We start from the raw sequence: 20900 nt of genomic DNA, 5'->3' as shown, positions 1-20900 counted from the left end.
TCTGACAATTTTCTAACAATTTCTTTGACTTTCTTACCTTCGTTTGACTGCTTCCAAGTCGAACCGAACTTCCTTGATGTGCTAGACGGGTCAGAATGTACGCAAATGTTCTTGGACTGCACCAATGTTGAGCTGGTTCCAATTAATTATTTGGGTGTATACCGGTTGTTTTTAACTATATTTTCTTGAGAATTTATTGATTTTGGATAAATATAATCTAAATATATATTAATTGGGGTTGTTTTTTTGGTACTATAAAAATTATTAATATTTTATGTTGAATTGTTGTTTTATAAATTGACAAAATATATTGTGTCGATTGTATATTGTATATTCTTTTAATAATATTTGTAGGAAATAGTTTTACTTAAAATTTTTAGTAGTGTCTCATTCTAAATAAAGGGAATAAATTTGATAGCTTCAACGTGAAATAACACTTATAAAAGGATGCCAATTACTTGCTTTTAACTTCAACATGAACATGAAAGTTGTTGAGGTGATCTTTGTTATGTTTTCCATCTTAGCTCTAAAGAGAGGCTATCCTGAATGTGTTTATTTTGCTAAATTTTTAATTTTTATTATTTAAATTATGTATTTTTTTATTCTTACAAAATATTTTTTAATATAAAATCCAAATCAATTGTTAAAAAATTACATAAAATAAACAATTGTTACATTTCAATTGTGTTTTTTACTCTCTATCACTTCAAACTAAACTCTTTAAACCACAAAGAAAGGCACTCTTGTGAGTCGAGTTTGTGTGCAAATGAATAGAAATTTATAGATATAGGTGGAGAATCAATCCCCAGGAAACCCGTGGCAGCGAAATTAGGAGCAGAGTGACCAAGACATTTAAAATTGATGAAAAAATGTGATGCTGTTTGTGTTCTTGCAAGACTGCAAGAAGGGGCAGAAGGGGCTTTCCAAATCTACAGTTAATTTTCGATCGAGTATTACACACGTACGCAGACCACACAACTGACAACTATGGAGCGAGTAATATAAATAAATAAATAAATAAATAAGCCCTTCCAAGATTCGGTGGGACTGACTGAGGATGATGACGATGATGATGATGGTGCAGTAAGACCCAAGAAACGTCAATAAATCAACGACAGCCAAGGGGGGAAACTATCACTGCAACAAGCCGCCATTGTTGTTCCCTCACAATTCCGACGACTCCATTTTTGCGGCGCCATCGCCTAACGCGCGTAATTCTTCCAATTCTCTAACGGATCTGTCCGAATTGCCATTTCCAAGTTGCTTTCCGGTTGCGAGAAACAGCCGGGCGGGCCTTTGCCCCCGACACACTCCGCAATAAGGTGAGCCCTAATTTTTCTTTCGTAATATTGATTCCTGCCGTAACATCAGAAATTATGTCGAGACAATTTGAAGTCGTAATTAATTTTCTTTGTGTTTCGTTCAGGATCGAAGCTTTCTTTGATTGCTGTGGAATTACGTTTGCCCTGCTCGTTGCGGGGTTAGGGTTTTGATTAGGAATTCAGGGGGTAATTGACGGAGATCCTTATTTTAGCATTTGAGGTTTTGTGCTAATTTTATGCACTAGTAGTCATAATTGGCAGTGGATAATGTGTGATTTTGGGTGTAATCTGTAATCCTAGGTTTCAGAACAGTGGCTTTCAGTCTGGGCGGATAATGGGGTCTATTTATTACACGCTGATAGCATTGCCTTGCACAATTGCGGCTATAACGTTGGCGATTCTCCACATTTACAAGCATCTACTGAATTACACCGAGCCGACGTATCAAAGATACATTGTCCGAATTATCTTTATGGTTCCTGTGAGTATTGTAGAGTTTCAATTATGAACTTATTAGATTTTGTTCTTTCTATGCATATGTTATCGCGATGTTCTTTTTGCTCACTGATGCTGCCTCTTGTGTGGTACTTAGACTTATAATTAGATCATGATTTGAAATTATTGTCTCTAATCGTTTTAAGGATAATTCATGTGGTAATAGACAGAAATGCTTTCAGTTGTCGGTTGTATTGAAGTCAAGAAAGGTTCTTCTTGGATATTCAGCACTTAAAACTTAGGATGGGACATTAGGCAAAAGTGTTAGTTGTTGCTTGAAAAGATTTGGTACCATCTTTTATTGTATTTTGTGTTCTTATAATGTGATACAATTGTTTAATTTTTTGATTATTTTCTTCAGTTTCCTGTGCTTCGCTACTGTAGGAAATGCTTTGCATTATTAAAATGTATCTGTTCTTTTGGCCTTTCCCCTGAACGTTGTGATCTCTTTTAATCATGTATGTTTGCATGGATCATTGGATGATTCTAAGATATTTTGCTTTATATAGGACACATATCTTGGTTTTTCTCTTCATTGGCTATTAAGTGACAAGTTCTGGTCTGAAGTGACTGAAAACGAATGATTGCATGTCTTATATAGAATGAAGTTTGTGGAGAATAAACAATGCCGAGACTGCTCTTAGTTGCAACGAAAATTGTTTAAAGTCATTAAAAATCTCGAAAGAACATTGAAATAAGAAGATGAAATGTTCGATGAAAATGAAAATGGAGGGATACACAGAACATCACCAAGTAAGATCATACTATGTATTGACACACACACACACACGTGGAGTCTGCTCTAATCTTATTGACAACAGATGACATAAGCATAACATTAAAGAACTAATAGAGCGAACTGCTACCTGAACCGGGATCTTCTTAAGCCTTAAGAGAGTTGTGCCAAAAACCGTAATTCCTATTTACTCTGAAAACCTTCAGATGTAAATCGACCTGGCTTCAATTTCTTGACCATAAGTAGTAAAGTGTCAGCAGCTTGATTACATGTGTCCAGTTAAATTTCACATTTAATCCATTGTGGACATTATGGGGTGTATATATATACATATGGAAGTCTCTGACACATATTCTGCATTAAGTTCTCTTTTGTTTGTATCAGCAAATGTGAATGGACAATGAAAAGTATGGGAAATGTTTATTGCCAATGTGTGAATGCCTGGATGTGAATTTGTCCTTAACATTTGAACTTGGTAATCAAACAGGTTTATGCATTGATGTCATTCTTATCCCTGGTCCATCATGAAAGTACAATTTACTTCAATTCAGTCAGAGAAATGTAAGTTTTTGTTTTTCAAGAAATTATCATTTTTTTTTTTTGGAACAATCCAAGTTGTTGTCTGTGCTCCTCGTTTTTCTTTATATTATTTAATTTGATGGATATATAATCGCTGTCATCTTACCCACTTCTTCTTTGCATCATTTTGAAGGGGGGAGATTCATTCATGCTATCAACTTTTGTGTTTCTTAATGATAAAGGGGACTGGAAAAGTTTCAATCCCGAATGCTGTTTATTACTTTTATTAAAGTCAATTTATAGCATTAGTACATTACATCCTTTGGTTAGGATTAGAATTGAGTTCCATCTTTTTCTATTGATTTGGAAGTTAAATGTCATGAGGCATTCAAGATTCGAGTTACAGGCACAGTTAGTCTGGCGAACAAAGTCCAATGTTATCTGCTTGGATCGATGTTCTCCTTAATAAATGTGAGAGAGCAGTGTGCAGATAATTTTTGATTTGTTGGTAGAATTTGGTAGACGCTATATATATATATATATATATATTCTACTTAGAGAGTGGCACTGGGATGGGCCACTGAGTACAAGTTGCATGTTATTTCTAACTGTTCTACTGATATTTGTGTAGAATAGTTTTGCAATCTTTTTTTTTTTGGGAACTGCTTAGTTAGTTGAGGGAGAAAAAGCTCCCGTCATTTCTAAATCAGTATTAATCACCCTCGGTTTTTCATATATGTGACTTAGTTGAAGTCTTATTCTATCTACTAATGTTTAATTCGGTTGATTGTGTTCGCATGACAGTTGTAGTGAATGTGAGTTTCACCGTAATACAACGTCATCTTTTAGTTTGTCTGCTCATTTCTGCACCTTCAATGAAAGTTACCATCGGTACCTGAATTACCGTATAGTTAAGTATCTGCCTTTTGTCGAACTAGCTTTTGAATTAACATGTCAGATAAGCGTGCTGTTCTGTTCTTACACGGCAGTGTTGAATTAATTTGCTTAACTATGATGCTGTGCCTCTCATTGTGCACTTATTTTTCTTCATGAATATGAAGATTGCTGTTTAATGGTCTTTGCAGTTATGAAGCTTGGGTAATCTATAATTTCTTGTCGTTGTGCTTGGCATGGGTGGGTGGTCCGGGAGCTGTTGTTGTAAGCCTGTCTGGCAAGGTTCTGAAGCCAAATTGGTGCTTAATGACTTGTTGCTTCCCTCCACTTCCATTGGACGGGTAAATCATTTTTACGAGCAATTACCATCCTCTTGAACGTAAATTCCACGGCTTATGGATCCATATGTTTTTCTCCATTACTGTTTTGGATTGCCCGTTGAGTCTTCTCTTTCTGTTTGCTGCACTTCCAAATTTGGTTTCGGCTAAAAGTTGATTCAGTGTTCTTGATTTTATGCAGACGGTTTATTCGAAGGTGCAAACAAGGTTGTTTGCAATTCGTGTTCTTGAAGCCCGCCCTAGTGATAATCACTCTCATTCTCTACGAAAAAGGGAAATACGAAGATGGGAATTTCAACCCGATGCAGTCATATCTCTACCTGACCATTATCTACACAATCTCATATTCCGTCGCACTTTATGCGCTCGTCTTGTTTTACATGGCTTGCAGAGATTTGCTCCATCCGTATAATCCTGTTCCGAAGTTCATCATCATAAAATCCGTAGTATTTCTTACATACTGGCAGGTAACACCCCGGTCGATCACCTATTTTCTCGTTATCATAAACGATTACTTAATGCTTCAAAAACTCGTTTTGCAGGGAGTTCTAGTTTTCCTCGCAGCAAAGTCGGGATTCATAAAAGACACGCGCGAAGCTGCGGAATTTCAAAACTTCATCATCTGTGTCGAGATGCTCGCCGCAGCCGTCGGACATCTCTATGCTTTTCCGTACGGAGAATACGCCGGGGCGAATATAGGCGCCAAGATTTCCTTTATCTCAAGCCTCGCGCACGCGCTAAAATTAAACGACCTTTACCACGACACCGTACACCAGGTAAACGCTCAATTGTAAATCATTCGTCATTGCCTTCTCTACCTAAATTCCAATTTTTTTTCCAACTCACTGTCCTCATATTATCGAATCAAACAGTTTGCTCCAACCTACCACGACTACGTGCTGTACAATCCCAGCGAGGGCGACGACGGAGCAAGAAAGTACCGGTCCCGCACATTTGTTCCGACGGGTGCAGAAATGGACTCGGCGAGACGGAGCAACAGCATGTTCGGCGACAAGCTGGAAGATATAGAGTTGTCTAGCATGTCGTCATCTTCCGGCGGCAGCAGCCCTCCATGCGGAGGCGGCGGTGGTGCAATTGACGACGATTTAATTCGATCCAAGGCTTCGAGCCCGTCGCCGCTGATCGACGTGGCGCCAGAAACGGCGGCGGTGTCTCCTCCTTTAGACGGCTCTCTGATAGACATCAACATGGCTAATTATCCAGAAGAAGTGCCTGCAGCAGAAGTAGATGGTAATGAAACTGGGATAAGGTAATAATAGCACAGCATATCCATCCATGTCTGTATGTAAGTTTCTTCCCTTTCTGGACGTTCGATTTTTTTTTTGGCGCTGTACATAAAATTGGAGAGAACTCACTGCAATTCAATTTAATTTAATTCAAGTTGGGTTTGTTTGGTTTTTAATTTGAGTTTTGATCTATATATATTTTTTAAATTTATACTCATTATTTTCTTATGTATTTATATAAATGTCACTAATGTTTTGGAAAAATAAATCCAAGGTCTTATGATATGTTCTTTTAAAGGTTTGAAATATTTCATAAAATAGCCAATATACATCCTTCCGTTGTAGTCTAGTTGGTTAGGATACTCGGCTCTCACCCGAGAGACCCGGGTTCAAGTCCCGGCAACGGAAATTTTTTTTAATTTATTTATTTATAATTATTCTTATTATCAGCTTATACATTTTCGTTTTTAAAGTAGTTTGGTTGAATAAATAAAAAATGATTTTTTTGGCAATTATTCTTGTTCAACTATCTTATGTCAAATATTTTACAAAATTTGTTAATAAGTTAGAATTAAATAAACTAGATTCAATATTTATTTTGATGGATTAAAATCATTATATATATTTTTTCTTGAATAGATTTTGTAGCCAGTTATATTTTAATCCATTACGACAAGCATAAATATCTAATTGCTAGCTACATAACCAAATTGATCATTAAAAAAGTTTCAGATTACAATCTCGCTCTCATGTGACTAAGTAATGACATTTCTATGCGGGTTTTAATTAATATAGCCACCAATCATTGCTTGCACATGTTGAGGACATAAACAAACAAACTTACATTCATACATATATTCTTTGATCCTTCAATTAAATATATATAATATATCACTATTGATTGGGATTAATCTTCATTTGTTGACAATATATTAAATATAAATTGACAATACAAAATGATAGCTTCGATTTTCATGTTGACCGAGTCAAATAATCAATACGGTGTTAATTTGATCTAATCAGTACAAATCAATAAGATGGATAACATATACTTCCTCCGTCCCATATCCATCTGTCTATTTACTTTTTGCACGGAGTTTTAGAAATATTAGTATTATATTGACATGGAGTAGAATTAATGGTAAAAAGACTAAAATAACTTTATTAGTATTGTATGATAAAAAGGTAATGACATTTGTGTAATATATTGTAAATTGAAAGGATATTTGTAATGTTAGGTAAATAGTATAGTTACTAAACAATGAAATGGATATTTTGTTATGTGACGGACCAAAATAGAAAAATAGATAAATTGTTAAAGGACGAAGAGAGTATAATATATACAGTTCATAAAACACAATATATTATTGATTTAGCACAATAAATATATATAGAGTATAATATATAAACTGCACAACACATATTTCCATACGACACAATATTGTGTTGTCTTATATATTTACATGCACGGCCGGGTTGATTTGTGTTGACAGGTCAAATCAATATCATGTTAATTTGATCCTATCAACATACTAGCCACCGGCTTCGGACATATCATATTTGATCCTTAATTACATATACATATATAATATATATATCAGTATTGATTGAGATCAATCATCCATTGTTGATACAACAATACATGAAATATAGATCGACAATATAATGTCTATGTTAATGTTATACAAATAGAATATATAAATTGACAGTAAGTTTATCTATTATATACTTCTTTCGTCCGTAAAAATTAGAACATTTGGATTAAGAAAATTGAATATTTTATTGAAAAAATGATAAAAAGTAAAAAATTAGTTTGAAGTATTTTTGGAAAGTAAGTTAGAATTTAAAAAATGAGGAAAAAGAATGTAATAAAGGTAGTGACATTTTGTTATAAACAAGTGTTGAATGTAGGATGATACTTAAATGTTGATTTGTTGACTTCGCCAAAATTAATAATGAGGTAAATTTAGCGGAAAGTGAGAGTAAATTTGGCCGACGGAGAGAGTATATATATATATATATAAAGTGATTGAAACAAACAGAGCACTAAAAGTTAGAAGATGAGTACACTTAGCTGGTAATAACTTGACAGCCATGTGTGGGATCTCAACAAAACATCAACCAACAAATTACATTACATAACAAAACACACACCACTTGCTACTCACAAATTAACAACTTATATATATATATATATAATCTCAAGAAATACAATGTATACATACATATATATATACACATGTGTGTGTGTGATGTTAGCCATGTGTTGAGAGGAATCAAAACCTGGCAGAGATATCATCAGCAGCCTCTTTTCATTAACAAGTAATAAGTTTGAATCTATACTGCGAAAGCCAAACCGATTCTCCATGTGCTTCCTTCACAACCTTCCAATCTCCAAATAATTCTTACATCTTCATCCACCTATATATACACACATATATACATATATCTATCGATATGTGTGTGCGTGTGTGTTGCAATTGGTCGAGGTTCTTCGTTCTTGCAATGGGCTTCAACAAGAATAAGGGAAGGGGTAAGTATTACAAGCTCGGTAATAGTGGAGATCACGAGAGAGTTTTTAGGACAAGGCGGTTTAGGACCGGGAAAATTAAAGGGGTGAAGTTATTGCGGTCGAGAAGGGTGTATTGGAAGCCATTCTTGATTACTTTGATGTTGTCGAGGAAGTTTGTAAAAATGTTTGCTAATTTTGTCGAGTGGATGATGATGATGGACAACGAGGAATGCCCTTCCATCGTGTTCTCGTCTCAATGGGGCCTCCCGGTCCTCTCTCGCCCGACTTTGAAGACAAGGAACAACAACATCGCTTGTTATTACAAGAGTTTCACGTGGTTTTAGCGCTTAAATTAAATAAAATGTCGTAACAAAAAAGAAAAAAAATGTAACTTTCGTATTGAAAGTTTTTCTAGTAAGTATTTTTTTTTTAGAGAGTTTTCTTGTAACATTTGATGTTTAATATTTATGCAATATATATATTGAGGTTATCACTAAGGGTGTGTTTGTTTGGGAGTTTGGATTTTGAGTTGGGATTTGAATAGTAAAAATTTTGAATTTGAATAGTTGTATAATGTGATATAAATAGGGGTTGATGTGATGTTTTGAATGTAAAATTAATTTTTAGTATAATATAAAAAATGAAAAATAGGTGTTTGATTTGATGTTTTTTTTTGGGGGGGGGGAAATTGGATGAATAGTAAGAATTTTGCAAAATCTTGCAAACGAACACGCAGTGTGTTTACTTGATAATTTTTTTAAAGATATTAATTTTTGTTTTTAGTTTAATAATGTAATAATATTTGATGAAAGAAAATAGTATATTATTTATTTTAATAGAAAATTGTATATATTTTATAAAATAAACTGTAAAGGCCTAAAAATTTCAAAGAAGTTAGATACAAATTTATTGTCATAAGAAATTAGAACTATTATAGTTAAACATTTTTTTTTTACTTATTTTTTGTTTAAACTTAAATTTAATTAATTTATTAATGATACAAATACTAGTATTGCTATTGTTATTAATAATGTTGCAGTATAAAATTTAAGTATAAAAATATATATTTTTTTAAAAAATTAAAATTTTAACAAATTTTGAGAATAGTTAAAAATATTGTATCTAATATAATAATTTTTAGTTGAGAAAATATTAATAAAAAATTAATAATAATAAATAATTAGTATTAACATTTCAATATATGTATATATAAACATAACAGTTTTACTTTATTGTGCAACTCTACTAACATACACTATAAAAAAAATTATCAATTTTGTAGCGAGATTTTTTCGTTCTTAAATTTATTTTTTCTTGTTACTAATGATATTAAAGATGGAATTAGAGATGAAATTACGTTAGCTACGTGAACTTTAAGAACAGAATTCCGTTATAAATATACTATTTTGTTTTAGCGAAGAAAGAGATATGGTATGAATGTTAGTTTGACTATACAAGTTGCCATATCAATAAATTTGCATGGAAAAGAAACATAAGAGCGCGGGCATATATATATATAATATAAAAAATAAAATTAAAAAAACCTCCACATGCACGTGTCTCCGACGTGTCCCAATTCAGCCAACACTATATTTTTTTATGACTTGAAAATCAGCAGCTGAGTATACTGGATAAACTTCGGTCGAATCTAATACCCTATAAATTAGGCTCGATAGATAAGTTACACTAGACGAACCATGTGTGGCAGGTGATCTGATGCGTAAAAATTTGCTCTAAAAGACGTATAAACAAATATCATTGTATTTGCTCTAAAATCACCCACATAAAAATAAAACTTTGTGTTTACTTGTCAAACTTTGATTTTGATTTTATTATTTTAATAATTTTTTCTCTCCAAAAATATCAAATCAAATACCTAATTTTTATTTATTATATTATACTAAAATTTAATTTTACATTCAAAACATCACATCAATACATATTTATATCACATCAAACAACTATTTTAATTCAAAATTTTATTATTCAAAATCAAAATTCAAAATAAAAATCTCACAAGTAAACAGATACATATTTCTTGACATCTTCATTTTTTTCTTCTACTTTATTTATATCAAAATTATTATTTAAAAAACAAAATTTACTGAACACATGGTAAAAATTAAAGTTTCATATAATAAATATGAAATAAATAATATATTGTAAAAAAATATACTCCCTCCGTCTCATTCAAATGTTACTATTTTTCATTTTCGTTCGTCCCAAAACAAGGTTATCATTTCCTAATTTAGTAATTGTACTACCTACTTGACATAATAAATACCATTTCAACTTACAATATATTACATAAATACCATTATTTTTATATTACACCATACTAATAGAGATATTTTTGTTTTTTTACTACAATTCAATATAATACTAATATTTAAAAATTTACTTATAAAAAACAAACGTCATCTTTTCAACGGGACGGAAGGAGTACAATAATAATAATAATAATAATAATAATAATAATAATAATAATACTTGCTGTTGCTATGCAAAGAAATTAGAAATTTTTTTTCATTTTTTATTTTTTATTTTTAATAAAATAATCACACTGTCTGCCACGCAGCAGAGAGAGATTTTCCATACAAGATACGAATGGTCTGAGTATTTCATTTCCAACACTTGTGTTTGTTTACAATTTCACTTTATTTATTTTTTAATAATGATTTAAATAATATTGGCTGACAAAATATAATATATTTATATAAAGAATCGTTATTTTTTATATAGTAAAAAAAGAATAGAATAAAACTTCGAAATAACATATCTATTTATTTATCTTGATGTGCACCTACATTTTCATATACATTCCTTAATTAATATATAAACACTGGCAACGGTTACATTGCTAAATGAACACACATTATGTGTTACAAGAAAGAACACCACTATTTATATTTATATTTATATTAATATAATATAAATATAATGTATGAACTAATATCACATGACATATTTCTATCGGATACATTCTGTATTTTTATATTATACATAACATATTTCTATAGAACATTCATTTTAAATATGAACAAATAATATATGCTTATATTTCATACTATTTGTGTTAAGAGTATTTACATAGTTAATATGTTTACCACTTTAAATCAACGGCAAAGATAGCAAACATACTTAAAATTTAAAAACATAAAAATATTATTGATCGTTAGTCCGACCCGTTATATTTGCAAACATGGCATATGTATGGATGTTGTAGATCGAAAATTGTTGCTAAATACGAGCAAACGGAGCTCTAATCTCCATTTACAAATCGCCCATATCGTTAATGGATGCGGTAACTTCAAGCAGCTCGTGAATTTGTCTCTTTAAATTAATAATCTGACAAGGCAGCTGCCGGAGAAGCTAGGTTCTTAGTTGAAATTCAATTTCATAGACGTATCAGAGAATTTTGACGGAGCCAATCCCGCCGGATGGGTAGGACGAAATCATTGAAATATTTAGCGGTGGATCTCTCTATGACAATATTGTCTAGTCCCAGATAGACGAGGAAACGAAAAATCCCCCCTCCACGTTGGATTTCATTCTTTACAGATCAGTGTCTTTCGTTACAAATCAGTGTTTTAAGTTGATTTTAATTGTGTGATCAAAATTGATTAAACTAATGAGATTTAAATTAATAAATTTTTTATATTAAAAAATTGATAAATTTTGATTTCAATAGAGTAACTTTTATTTTTTCCCATATTTATTATATATACATATTTAAATATTTATTATTATTATTATTTATTGATAAAAATAGCTTTTATATATATATATATATATATAGGTAAATAAAAGTTGCGAAAGGGCCTTGAAAATTTGGGAGCCTGGGCCGGGCCTAGTTGGCGGTGTTTTGTCAAAATACAAAAAAATACAAAAAAATATCCAAATAATATATAAGTAACCACATCTTAATTTATCAAAATGATCTTACATTCATAACTTTGTTATCAAACAAATACAATTTTTAATAACAATTTTATTTTTATCAATAATCAAATCGATAATCAAAGAGTTGGATCAATTAGCTAGGATTCTCACTAATCAAAACTATAGCTAGCTAGGCAATAATAATAATAATAAAAAAAAAAAAAAAAAAAGGAGAGGTGAAATTAATGTTCTCTAAATCAAATTGTAGGCACCAAATATATATACACATAAAGATTGCACACAGAGGTTAAAAAAACACACTAATCAAATATCCCTATGCGCGAACACCATTCGACACAATCAAAAGTTAGTATCGAGGGAATCCACAAAGGCCCCCTTTCGAAGCAAATCCGGTCATGAAGAGGACATACGACTCTTTGAGCGTCAATTGGGACGTAAAAATCTTCGTGATCTTGACCTTCAAATGGATCCTTTTAACCTTTTTCGATATGCTCATACTATGCTTCACTAAAACCCCTTTTTCCTCGCTAATTTCCGGTTCTTCTTTAATTGTCTCGAGCTTCATCTTGAGTATCTCCTCGATGTCCATCCTTGACTCGGTTCTCATTGAATTTTTCTTGTTCTTGCGCGACGCTCCCCACCACATTTCGCGCGATTTTTTTCTCATTCTCTACGCGCAAATTTTGGCGATTCGAAGCCAAAAAGGCCCTCTTGGTACATCAAGAAGAGCTCTATTTTGGAAGAAGAACAATTTGAGATTATGAAGTTGATCTATACATATATACAAGTATGTGTGTGTATATATATATATATATATGTCTTTAAAAAGGGGTTTACATGTAATGGTTGGAAAGTTAATAAAAGGGAAGAAGAGGGCCATGGCTTTGTTTTAAAAGGATTATGCTTTTTAGCTTTACAACTTGACTTGATCATGATTGAACAAACAGGGGTTTGTTTGTTTGGGATCTTGATTGTATTACCCATTATTTTTTTTTTTTCTATTTTCTTTTTTAAAAATATTAACTATATGTTAATTATAAATATTATACCAAAAGCTTTTAAATTATGTTCAAAATACTAAATGCTTATTTACATTATATTTAAAACCATTTTGATTCATTTTTTTATTATTCCTAAATTATCAAACAAAATCATAGTTCAATGTGTTTGGATCATTGCGGTTTGAAGTTTAGTTTGATGTTAAAAATAGTTAAAAAATTGCATTAATTATTTTTAGTGTGTTATAAATAAGTGTTTAGTGCAATATTTGAATATATGAATTATTTTTTTAGTGTTTTAAGTAAAAAATAATATTTGATTTGATTTTTTATAATTTAATAAAATAAGAAACATAATGGAATTATATATATATTCATTAATACTAATCATCCAAATAGTTAATCTTAAAATTTATTTTTATTTATTATATTACACTAAAATATATTATTATATTAAAAGATAATATCAATATATACTTATCACATCATATACCTATTTCAATTTAAAAATTTACTATTTAAGAAATATAAATATACTACTCCATTTTTTTAGAAAATAATTTATGTATTACTTTTATTTCTTACATGATAAACAATTAATAAGTCAATTTTATCATAATGATTATAAATATATAAATAATAATACTATCTTCATTCCATCATAAGAAGAGTATACTTTACTTTTTGTGCAATTGTATTTAATATTAAAAAATTCTTATATTTATATAATTTATTTCATAAATATTATTGTATTTGTATTATAAGAGACTAATAACAATATTTTTTTTCTCTTAATTTGTACTATATATTAATATAATAATTAATATTAAAAAATTTACACGTAAAAGGCGAATATAACCTTCTTTTAGGAGGGAGATAGTATGCATAATAATTTAGAAAATATTAATTAATAATAAAATATAAAGTTTGACTTGTTAATTTAAATATTGATTATAATGTTTGCTTGATTTTTATTTGAAATTGATTTGAAATGAGATGTTAGATTTGAATTTTTGTTTAATATTTTGATTTGATATTTTATAAAATTTTTTTTATTAAAACATCTGTGCAAAATAAATAGTATTTTTTTAAAAAAAAATGCTAAAAAGAACGAACCATATATGTAAAAATGTCCAAATATAATTTTGTTGATTAATATTAATTAATATAATGTATGATATATATATATATATTTGAAAATTACTTAATAAATAAATTTTAATTAATTTTCATGAAATTTTCTATGAGAGTATTCTAATGAATACTTACTGTTAGTTATTAAAAATCCTAAAAATAATTTAGGAAGTGGTAATGTTGTTTGAATATTGAAGTAATTTATTATTATTATTATTATTATTATTATTATTATTATTATTATTATTATTATTATTATTTTATATGAGTAAATAGTATATTTTTATTAAAAATATTATAGTAGTATTTCTTTAATTTATTGAAAATAATACAATATATAAAAGAATTATCTTTTAAATAAATAAAAATTATAAATCAGGATAAAGAAAATATTTTTGGTTATAGATCACATGCAAAGCTATTTTCATAGAGGGACCATTTTCAATGATTAAAATAATAATGAGTACTGTATACACTTAAAATTATATATTTATATATATATTCTTATTAGTATACAGTTTGTACTACTCCACACAATAAATTAAAACATTTTTATTCAAGAGTATATCTCAATTCTAATTTTAAAAAAAATGTTTTTATATATAATGCAAAAGATGAAAGTAGAGATCAATGATTAGGAGCATGCTTTATGTGCAATTGCATGTAATCATATAAATCAATGACAATTGAGCAAAGCAATATATGGACCACAATTTTGTGACCATAATTCACCAACTTTGTTTTTGTTTAATGTGTATACATATATACAAAATATTATCTTTTTATAATAAACATTTTGTATAAGTAAAATATGGTCGAATTGATGCGGTAGGGTGACTAGCGAGTTCAAACACTGTCGACTTTTTTTTAGTAGGCTATTGGCCGTCAGTTCGGGGATCTATTTGAAGAGTACTACTTCAATTACTCGCATCATAAAAATAAAAGTTAATTTCATTAACGGCGTGTTTAGCGCACTCGGAAATAGCATATGCTAATTCTTACGTTATAAAAAAAGATATTTAAGTGTTTATTTTTGACGTTTTTATGTACGTTTTTTTTTTAAAATGTTGGATATAAAATTCTTATAATTAATATAATTTTATGTTAAATTATTAATATTTTACAAATGAATAAGTTGTTTTTGGTAAATTGTTATAGGAGTCTAGAAAGTATATATATGGAATCAAAAGAAACCAAACTTATATAGTTTCGATATTTGACTAAGTGCTGAGTAGTATTGCACAAATAATTATAATGTTTGTTAGAAATATATACTTACTCAAACTCAATTTGCTGCTTGTTTTTTTATTTTTTTTCAGTAAATTAAAAATTAATAATATTTCATTAATTAATGAAGGTGTATAAATAATATTGACATTTTTATTCTTACCAGTACAATAAAAATGAATATTTTTGTAAAAGTTGAAAGAGTTTTAATATCTATATATATATATTTATTTTATTATAACAAAAAATTAATACTTTTAAGCAATACATATAAAACTTATAAAAAAAAATATACTTCAAGTTAAACTAGAAAAGTATTTAAAAAAACATTATCTCTCTCTTATTCATTAATGAATGGTAATCACAAAAATGGTATAGAGCTAGTTTTACACAAGGGCGGATACAACATTAAGTAATTAATTCACAATAATAATAATAATTATTATTATTAGGGCCTTAGCTGGTGATCCGGGCTGTTTCAAATTGGATCAGTAATCAATTTCTAGGTTAGAGGCTAGATAACAAGTCTCTTTGACTTTTACATAAGGTAAAAAAGATGTGTTGTACTTCACTGTACAATATATATAAAATATATATAAAGATCCATCTACGTCAACATGGGCTATCAAGAACCTAGAGGAGGTAGGATGGGCAACTGCCTTGCGAACAGCTTGATGCACTATCTCCATTTAATAATAATACTAATTATCACTAAAATTATAAATACACTCCTAAATATTAGTGCTATATTTATTTTATGAATAAGTGACACTTGTAGTATTTGACAAGACCCACCAAAATAGTTATTTATGTCTTACTTTTTTTTTCTTCAATAAATTTTCCTTTTTCAATAGAGATAAAGATTGTAGCTACTTGTAAAGTTATATCCTACTTAATTTTTAGAAGCAAAATTGATGATTTTCGAATTATTATTGGATAATTTCATTATTGATGTTCATTGTAATGAGATATTTTGGAATTTGAAAATTTTAAATGAAATTTCTATGAAATTTGTTGAGACGGAGAAAAATGAAACACTTTTTATAAAACTTCTTATATCAACTACAATAGTGAAAAGATCATTTTTAGCAATAATTATCATCAAGAATAAATTACGGAATAACATGAAAATTAATTATTGAATGATTGTTTTGTTACTTTTCTAGAAAGGTATGTGTTTACGAAAGTTAATATAAATACTATTGTCAACCAATACCAAAATATAAGATCCCATTGTGAACATTTGTAGTTATTTTGATGTATTAATATTGTTAATTTAAAATTTTGATTTTTTTAGTGCAAATTTTGGTGGATGTATTTATTTATTTTAATTATATTATTTTGTCGACTCACCAAATTAAAAATACTAGATCCATAGTACTAATAAGTACATAAATATAAATTAACAATTACACTATTTGCCTATTATAATAAAAATACAACAAATAAATTTATAATACATGACAATGATTTATATAATATATGCTGTCATTAAATCCAACACAAAAAATTTGTAAAAACTAGTCATAAATAATCAACATCCTAAACAAGTGAATAGTTTAATATAATTACCTAGGAGTTGAAAATTTATTAAATATATAAGTGACACTCTAATATTTCGGTACTCCAACAAATAAAATAATGACAAAAAAAGAAAATGTGCCGAAAAGCTAGAGAAAGTAACAAGTTTCCGGAAACTTGCCCTCGTGGTAGTGTTTTTGGAGTGAAACGCTAAAAGCCTTTTATAGGCATTTCCACCGTTGGAATGATTAAATTTCCACGTCGAAACCTCCGGCGATTATAATCCCAGTCTTCAATCCCGACAATCAATCTGCTGCATGATATCGCCATGCATACGTTGGGCTGAGTAAAAAATACGTGCCCTTGCCCGTTTCGTGTTTGATCGAAACGGGTGATGCACTTGTGGTTAGCTTCCCGACATACTTATGCCCTACAATTATTTTGTATATAAACACATAATGATTATGTTTAGTTTTTTTAGTTAAATACCTTCATAATTAGTCCAAATTGATTACACCAACTAATAAATTTGTTTTTTCGAAGCTCTACTCATTGATTCATTGGTTTTAATAATTTCGAATTTTATTTTTAACCAATCAATTTACCATTAGTTATGAAAGTTAAATATATACTATAGTTTTAATCTTTTTGAAAATATTAAATAGTAAAAGAAAAAGTGATAAACTTACTTTATGATTAGCACATGAATACAAGACTTAAGTGAACGAGAGCAATTCTTAAATAAGAGCATCTAACTCAACTCAATAACCATTTTTACGTGTCTAGTAAAAATGAATTAACATCGCAACAAAAAGGGTCAATTACGTTCCGACAAAAAAAAGATAATAATAATGAGATGATCGATGATCCGAGGATATAAGTAATTTCCTTACAAAAGCTGGTGCTAAGTTTATTTTTTTGGCGCCGCAATAATCTATAATTTTCTTAGTTTCGCCTTCTCTGATGCAAATTCAAAGGCAAACTAACCATCGAAGCCACCATATTACTCATCTGATGGTTTATTGATCCGAGCTATTAACGTTTTTAAAAAAATGCCGATGATAATATCATTTATATTTCATAGATCTTTGTATAGTTTTTATACCTACTAAAAATATTGTAATTTCAAGAACAGCAGCAAAAACTTGTCACAAAGAAGCAAAATCGACAGGCATATTGAGATAGCTTTGATTTGGTTTCACAATTCTCATATGCTAAGAACCGGACAAGGCTGGTTCCTGACAGACTGCCCTAATGTTCATAGTAAGTACATTACAACACTAATCAAATTATTCGTAGAAAAACATCAAGTTTCGAACAAAATGAGCATCAAAAACCCCAAGCTTATAAATTTCTAATATGTTTTCTCATAACAGCAGAGCATTGAAAGCATTTTAAGTCGCGATTGGCAAAAATGAACATAATCAGATCAATGAAGAGAGATGATATTATGAGATCAGCAAAACAATAGCTTCAATCAACTCACTATTATCGATATATTGATTTCTACAAAAGATGACCATTAAACTAAATAAACATCTTACGCATTCAACACTATAGAAACTTACTATTTCCTTCACTAAATATGTCGGTCACTACGAAAAATAATATTCTCGTTAAACTCTATAAACAACTTACGATTCCCGGCATCTGATCACGCCGGTTACTACAAAAGACAATCTTTTCAGATTACAACAAACTTGCTATTCCATGAATTTGATATGTCTACTACTGAAAGGCAATATTTTCAGATTGATAAAAGGATTAAATCCGATCGAAAACAACTTACTATTCACTGAATACGATTTCTTGGCAGAATGTAGGTCCAATACTGTCATCATCCATTTGTATCTATGGCATCAAATAGAGCTCTGCTCTGCACAAGTCTACAATGGACGTGAAGAATGAACAACTGAATGTAAATTCATTGGCAATAAACATCCTTCGAATTTCGAACATTTCATCACTCCTTGTATGCAATAATTCATCTAAATTTGCTAAACGATTCACAGTTGTATAATCAGGCAATTTCTTGTAAATGCCGACATGGAAAACAATATATGATTTCTATACAGCTCATCACGCTACGGAATAAATAATTTCGAAGAGTTCTTCACCTCGCTATTTCCTCCGGTTTATTAGGTTTCAGTTAATCATCGGCGGCGGCGGCATCCAAATGGGGATTGCAGTCTCTCGAGTAGAAATTGTTCTTCTCAATCAAAGTCCTGAGCATATCGTAAGTGAATTCGGGGCTGTTTGGATCACTGGTCGGCGAATCACCGGCGGATTCCGCCTTGCGCGGCGGCTTAGGGCAGAAACAACACCCAATCCACAAGGACCGGGACTTCGCGGGAATGCCTTTCTGCTTCGGCCTTCGCGACCTCTCCAGAAGCTTCTTACCTCTTTTCAGCCGAAAGAAATTCGACTTCTGACCCTTCCTGCCTTTCTCCCCCAATCCATGGCGCTTCTCCTCTTCTGCGTCGACATTTTCCCCAATTTCTTCGTCAATCCTCCCATTATCGACTCTCGCCCGCTCTCGATCGGACATCAAAATTCGATTGCAACAACGGGTCGTCTAATCGGGCAATCGATTGAATTACATGGCACCAAAACGAGCGGCATACGTTTCCCGAAGCTTTTTCGCGTTCGTCGACGCGAATGAATTTCTGTGTGGTGAATCCGACGGCCCGCCCTGTTGATGGAACAATCTGTGGAGGATATTCGGGAATCGAAGAATTTCACCCCGACGATGATTGGGACAAATGAAATATGGGCAGAAGTGGTTGAATCGGAGGGGGAGAATTGAGTTTACGTCATTGTCGAAGGGCAATTTAAGAGATGTAAGTGGGGAGTGAAATCTGAATCACAGCTTTGCGTAAAGGCGGACAACTTTGGTACAGGTTATGAGTTCATCGCTGCAGATATCTGGCCAGGGTGGGCGACCCACCTGGGTGTCCGCCACGTGTCCTTCTGGTTTATCTAATGAGTAGTTTTGAATTAATTTTTAATTTCAAATTTCAAAATGGAAAATAGGATTGACCACACGTTTAAATTACATGCTTTGTTTAATCGGACTGTTCGTATAAGATTTCTTTTTGAGCTTTTGAAATAATAGGAAAATAATAAAAAGGGAAAAAATTAATTTTGATCACAATATTAACAAAATTGATATTGGTATCAATGTAAAAAATTCATTAATTTTAATTCTGTTATAAATAATTTCAATCAATTTTGATCCAATTATAAATAATTTTAATTAATTTTAGTCTCATCATTAAAAAAAATTAACGAAAATGACTGACGTGGATATAATAAAGGTGGTGTGGCAGCTGACCTGAAAACTACACGGTCTGTACAATTATACACGGTCATATTGTCAAATGACCATGTATTTCAATGTATAGATATACATGACCATGTTGTTACACTACCATGTACAATTATATACGACCATGTAATTTTCAGTATATAAATATACATGGATGTGTACCTTTCTGTTTTTGTTTAAAATTTAATTATTTTTGTTATATTTTTTCAAAAAATATATATTTTTTGAATTTAGAATAGTTAATATAGTTAAAAAAAACAATAGTAATCATAATATAATTAAAATGTATCAATTTTAATTAAAATATAAAAATTTGTAAGATATATCATTTTGAAAGGTTTTGTTTAAAATTTTATTATTTATAAAAAATTTCCTCTTACAAACATCCAATTAAACAATTATTTTTTATTTTTATATATTACAGTAGTATTAAAAATTCATTTATTGTTTCAATACAATTATTTATGTCTATGTTGAAATGGTTTGAAATTGTATTGAAATATAAAATTAATTTGTAAAACTACTATAACATACAAAAATAAAAAATAATTGCGTAATTCAATGTTTTTAAGAGAATTTTTTTTTGGTAAATAGTAGAATTTTAGACAAAATTTTTTAAAAAAATATACTCGATAAATATTTATATTTGAACTATAATTAATATATTTTAATTATATTATGATTATTATTAATATATTTTATTTTTCTATTTCAACTATTTTAAAT

At 30.0% G+C, this 20900-nt stretch overlaps 2 protein-coding genes and 1 non-coding gene across 4 annotated transcripts; 2 read left to right on the top strand and 1 right to left on the bottom strand.

The window, feature by feature from the left end:
• Nucleotides 1-743: 743 nt before the first annotated feature.
• On the top strand, nt 744-5706 carry LOC127252672 (uncharacterized). 2 transcript variants are annotated; one of them, XM_051276952.1, is made up of 8 exons: nt 744-1322; nt 1427-1542; nt 1623-1803; nt 3041-3114; nt 4158-4307; nt 4486-4771; nt 4847-5080; nt 5177-5706. In XM_051276952.1, the coding sequence occupies exons 3-8, from the start codon at nt 1657-1659 to the stop codon at nt 5576-5578; spliced, it is 1293 nt and encodes a 430-aa protein (XP_051132909.1). In that variant the 5' UTR covers nt 744-1322; nt 1427-1542; nt 1623-1656; the 3' UTR covers nt 5579-5706. The 2 variants fall into 2 exon arrangements, with proteins under 2 accessions (XP_051132909.1, XP_051132908.1); XM_051276951.1 differs by having other exon boundaries at nt 746-1322; nt 1427-1508; nt 5177-5705.
• Nucleotides 5707-5886: 180 nt separating this feature from the next.
• TRNAE-CUC (transfer RNA glutamic acid (anticodon CUC)) lies at nt 5887-5959 on the top strand. The gene has a single exon. It is a non-coding gene; the product is annotated as a tRNA-Glu (tRNA).
• Nucleotides 5960-18635: 12676 nt separating this feature from the next.
• LOC127252340 (uncharacterized) lies at nt 18636-19721 on the bottom strand. Its single transcript, XM_051276479.1, has 2 exons — nt 18964-19721; nt 18636-18732 (listed from the first exon to the last, which is right to left on the bottom strand). Exon 1 carries the CDS (start codon nt 19392-19394, stop codon nt 18996-18998), a length of 399 nt encoding a protein of 132 aa, XP_051132436.1. The 5' UTR covers nt 19395-19721; the 3' UTR covers nt 18636-18732; nt 18964-18995.
• Between the last annotated feature and the right edge of the window lie 1179 nt (nt 19722-20900).

Source organism: Andrographis paniculata, unplaced genomic scaffold (genome assembly GCF_009805555.1).
Source record: "Andrographis paniculata isolate CXL003 unplaced genomic scaffold, ASM980555v1 Contig46END, whole genome shotgun sequence".
NCBI classification, from domain to species: domain Eukaryota; kingdom Viridiplantae; phylum Streptophyta; class Magnoliopsida; order Lamiales; family Acanthaceae; genus Andrographis; species Andrographis paniculata.
Note: the sequence above shows the minus strand (reverse complement) of the source record. Positions and strands in the feature narration are given on the sequence as shown.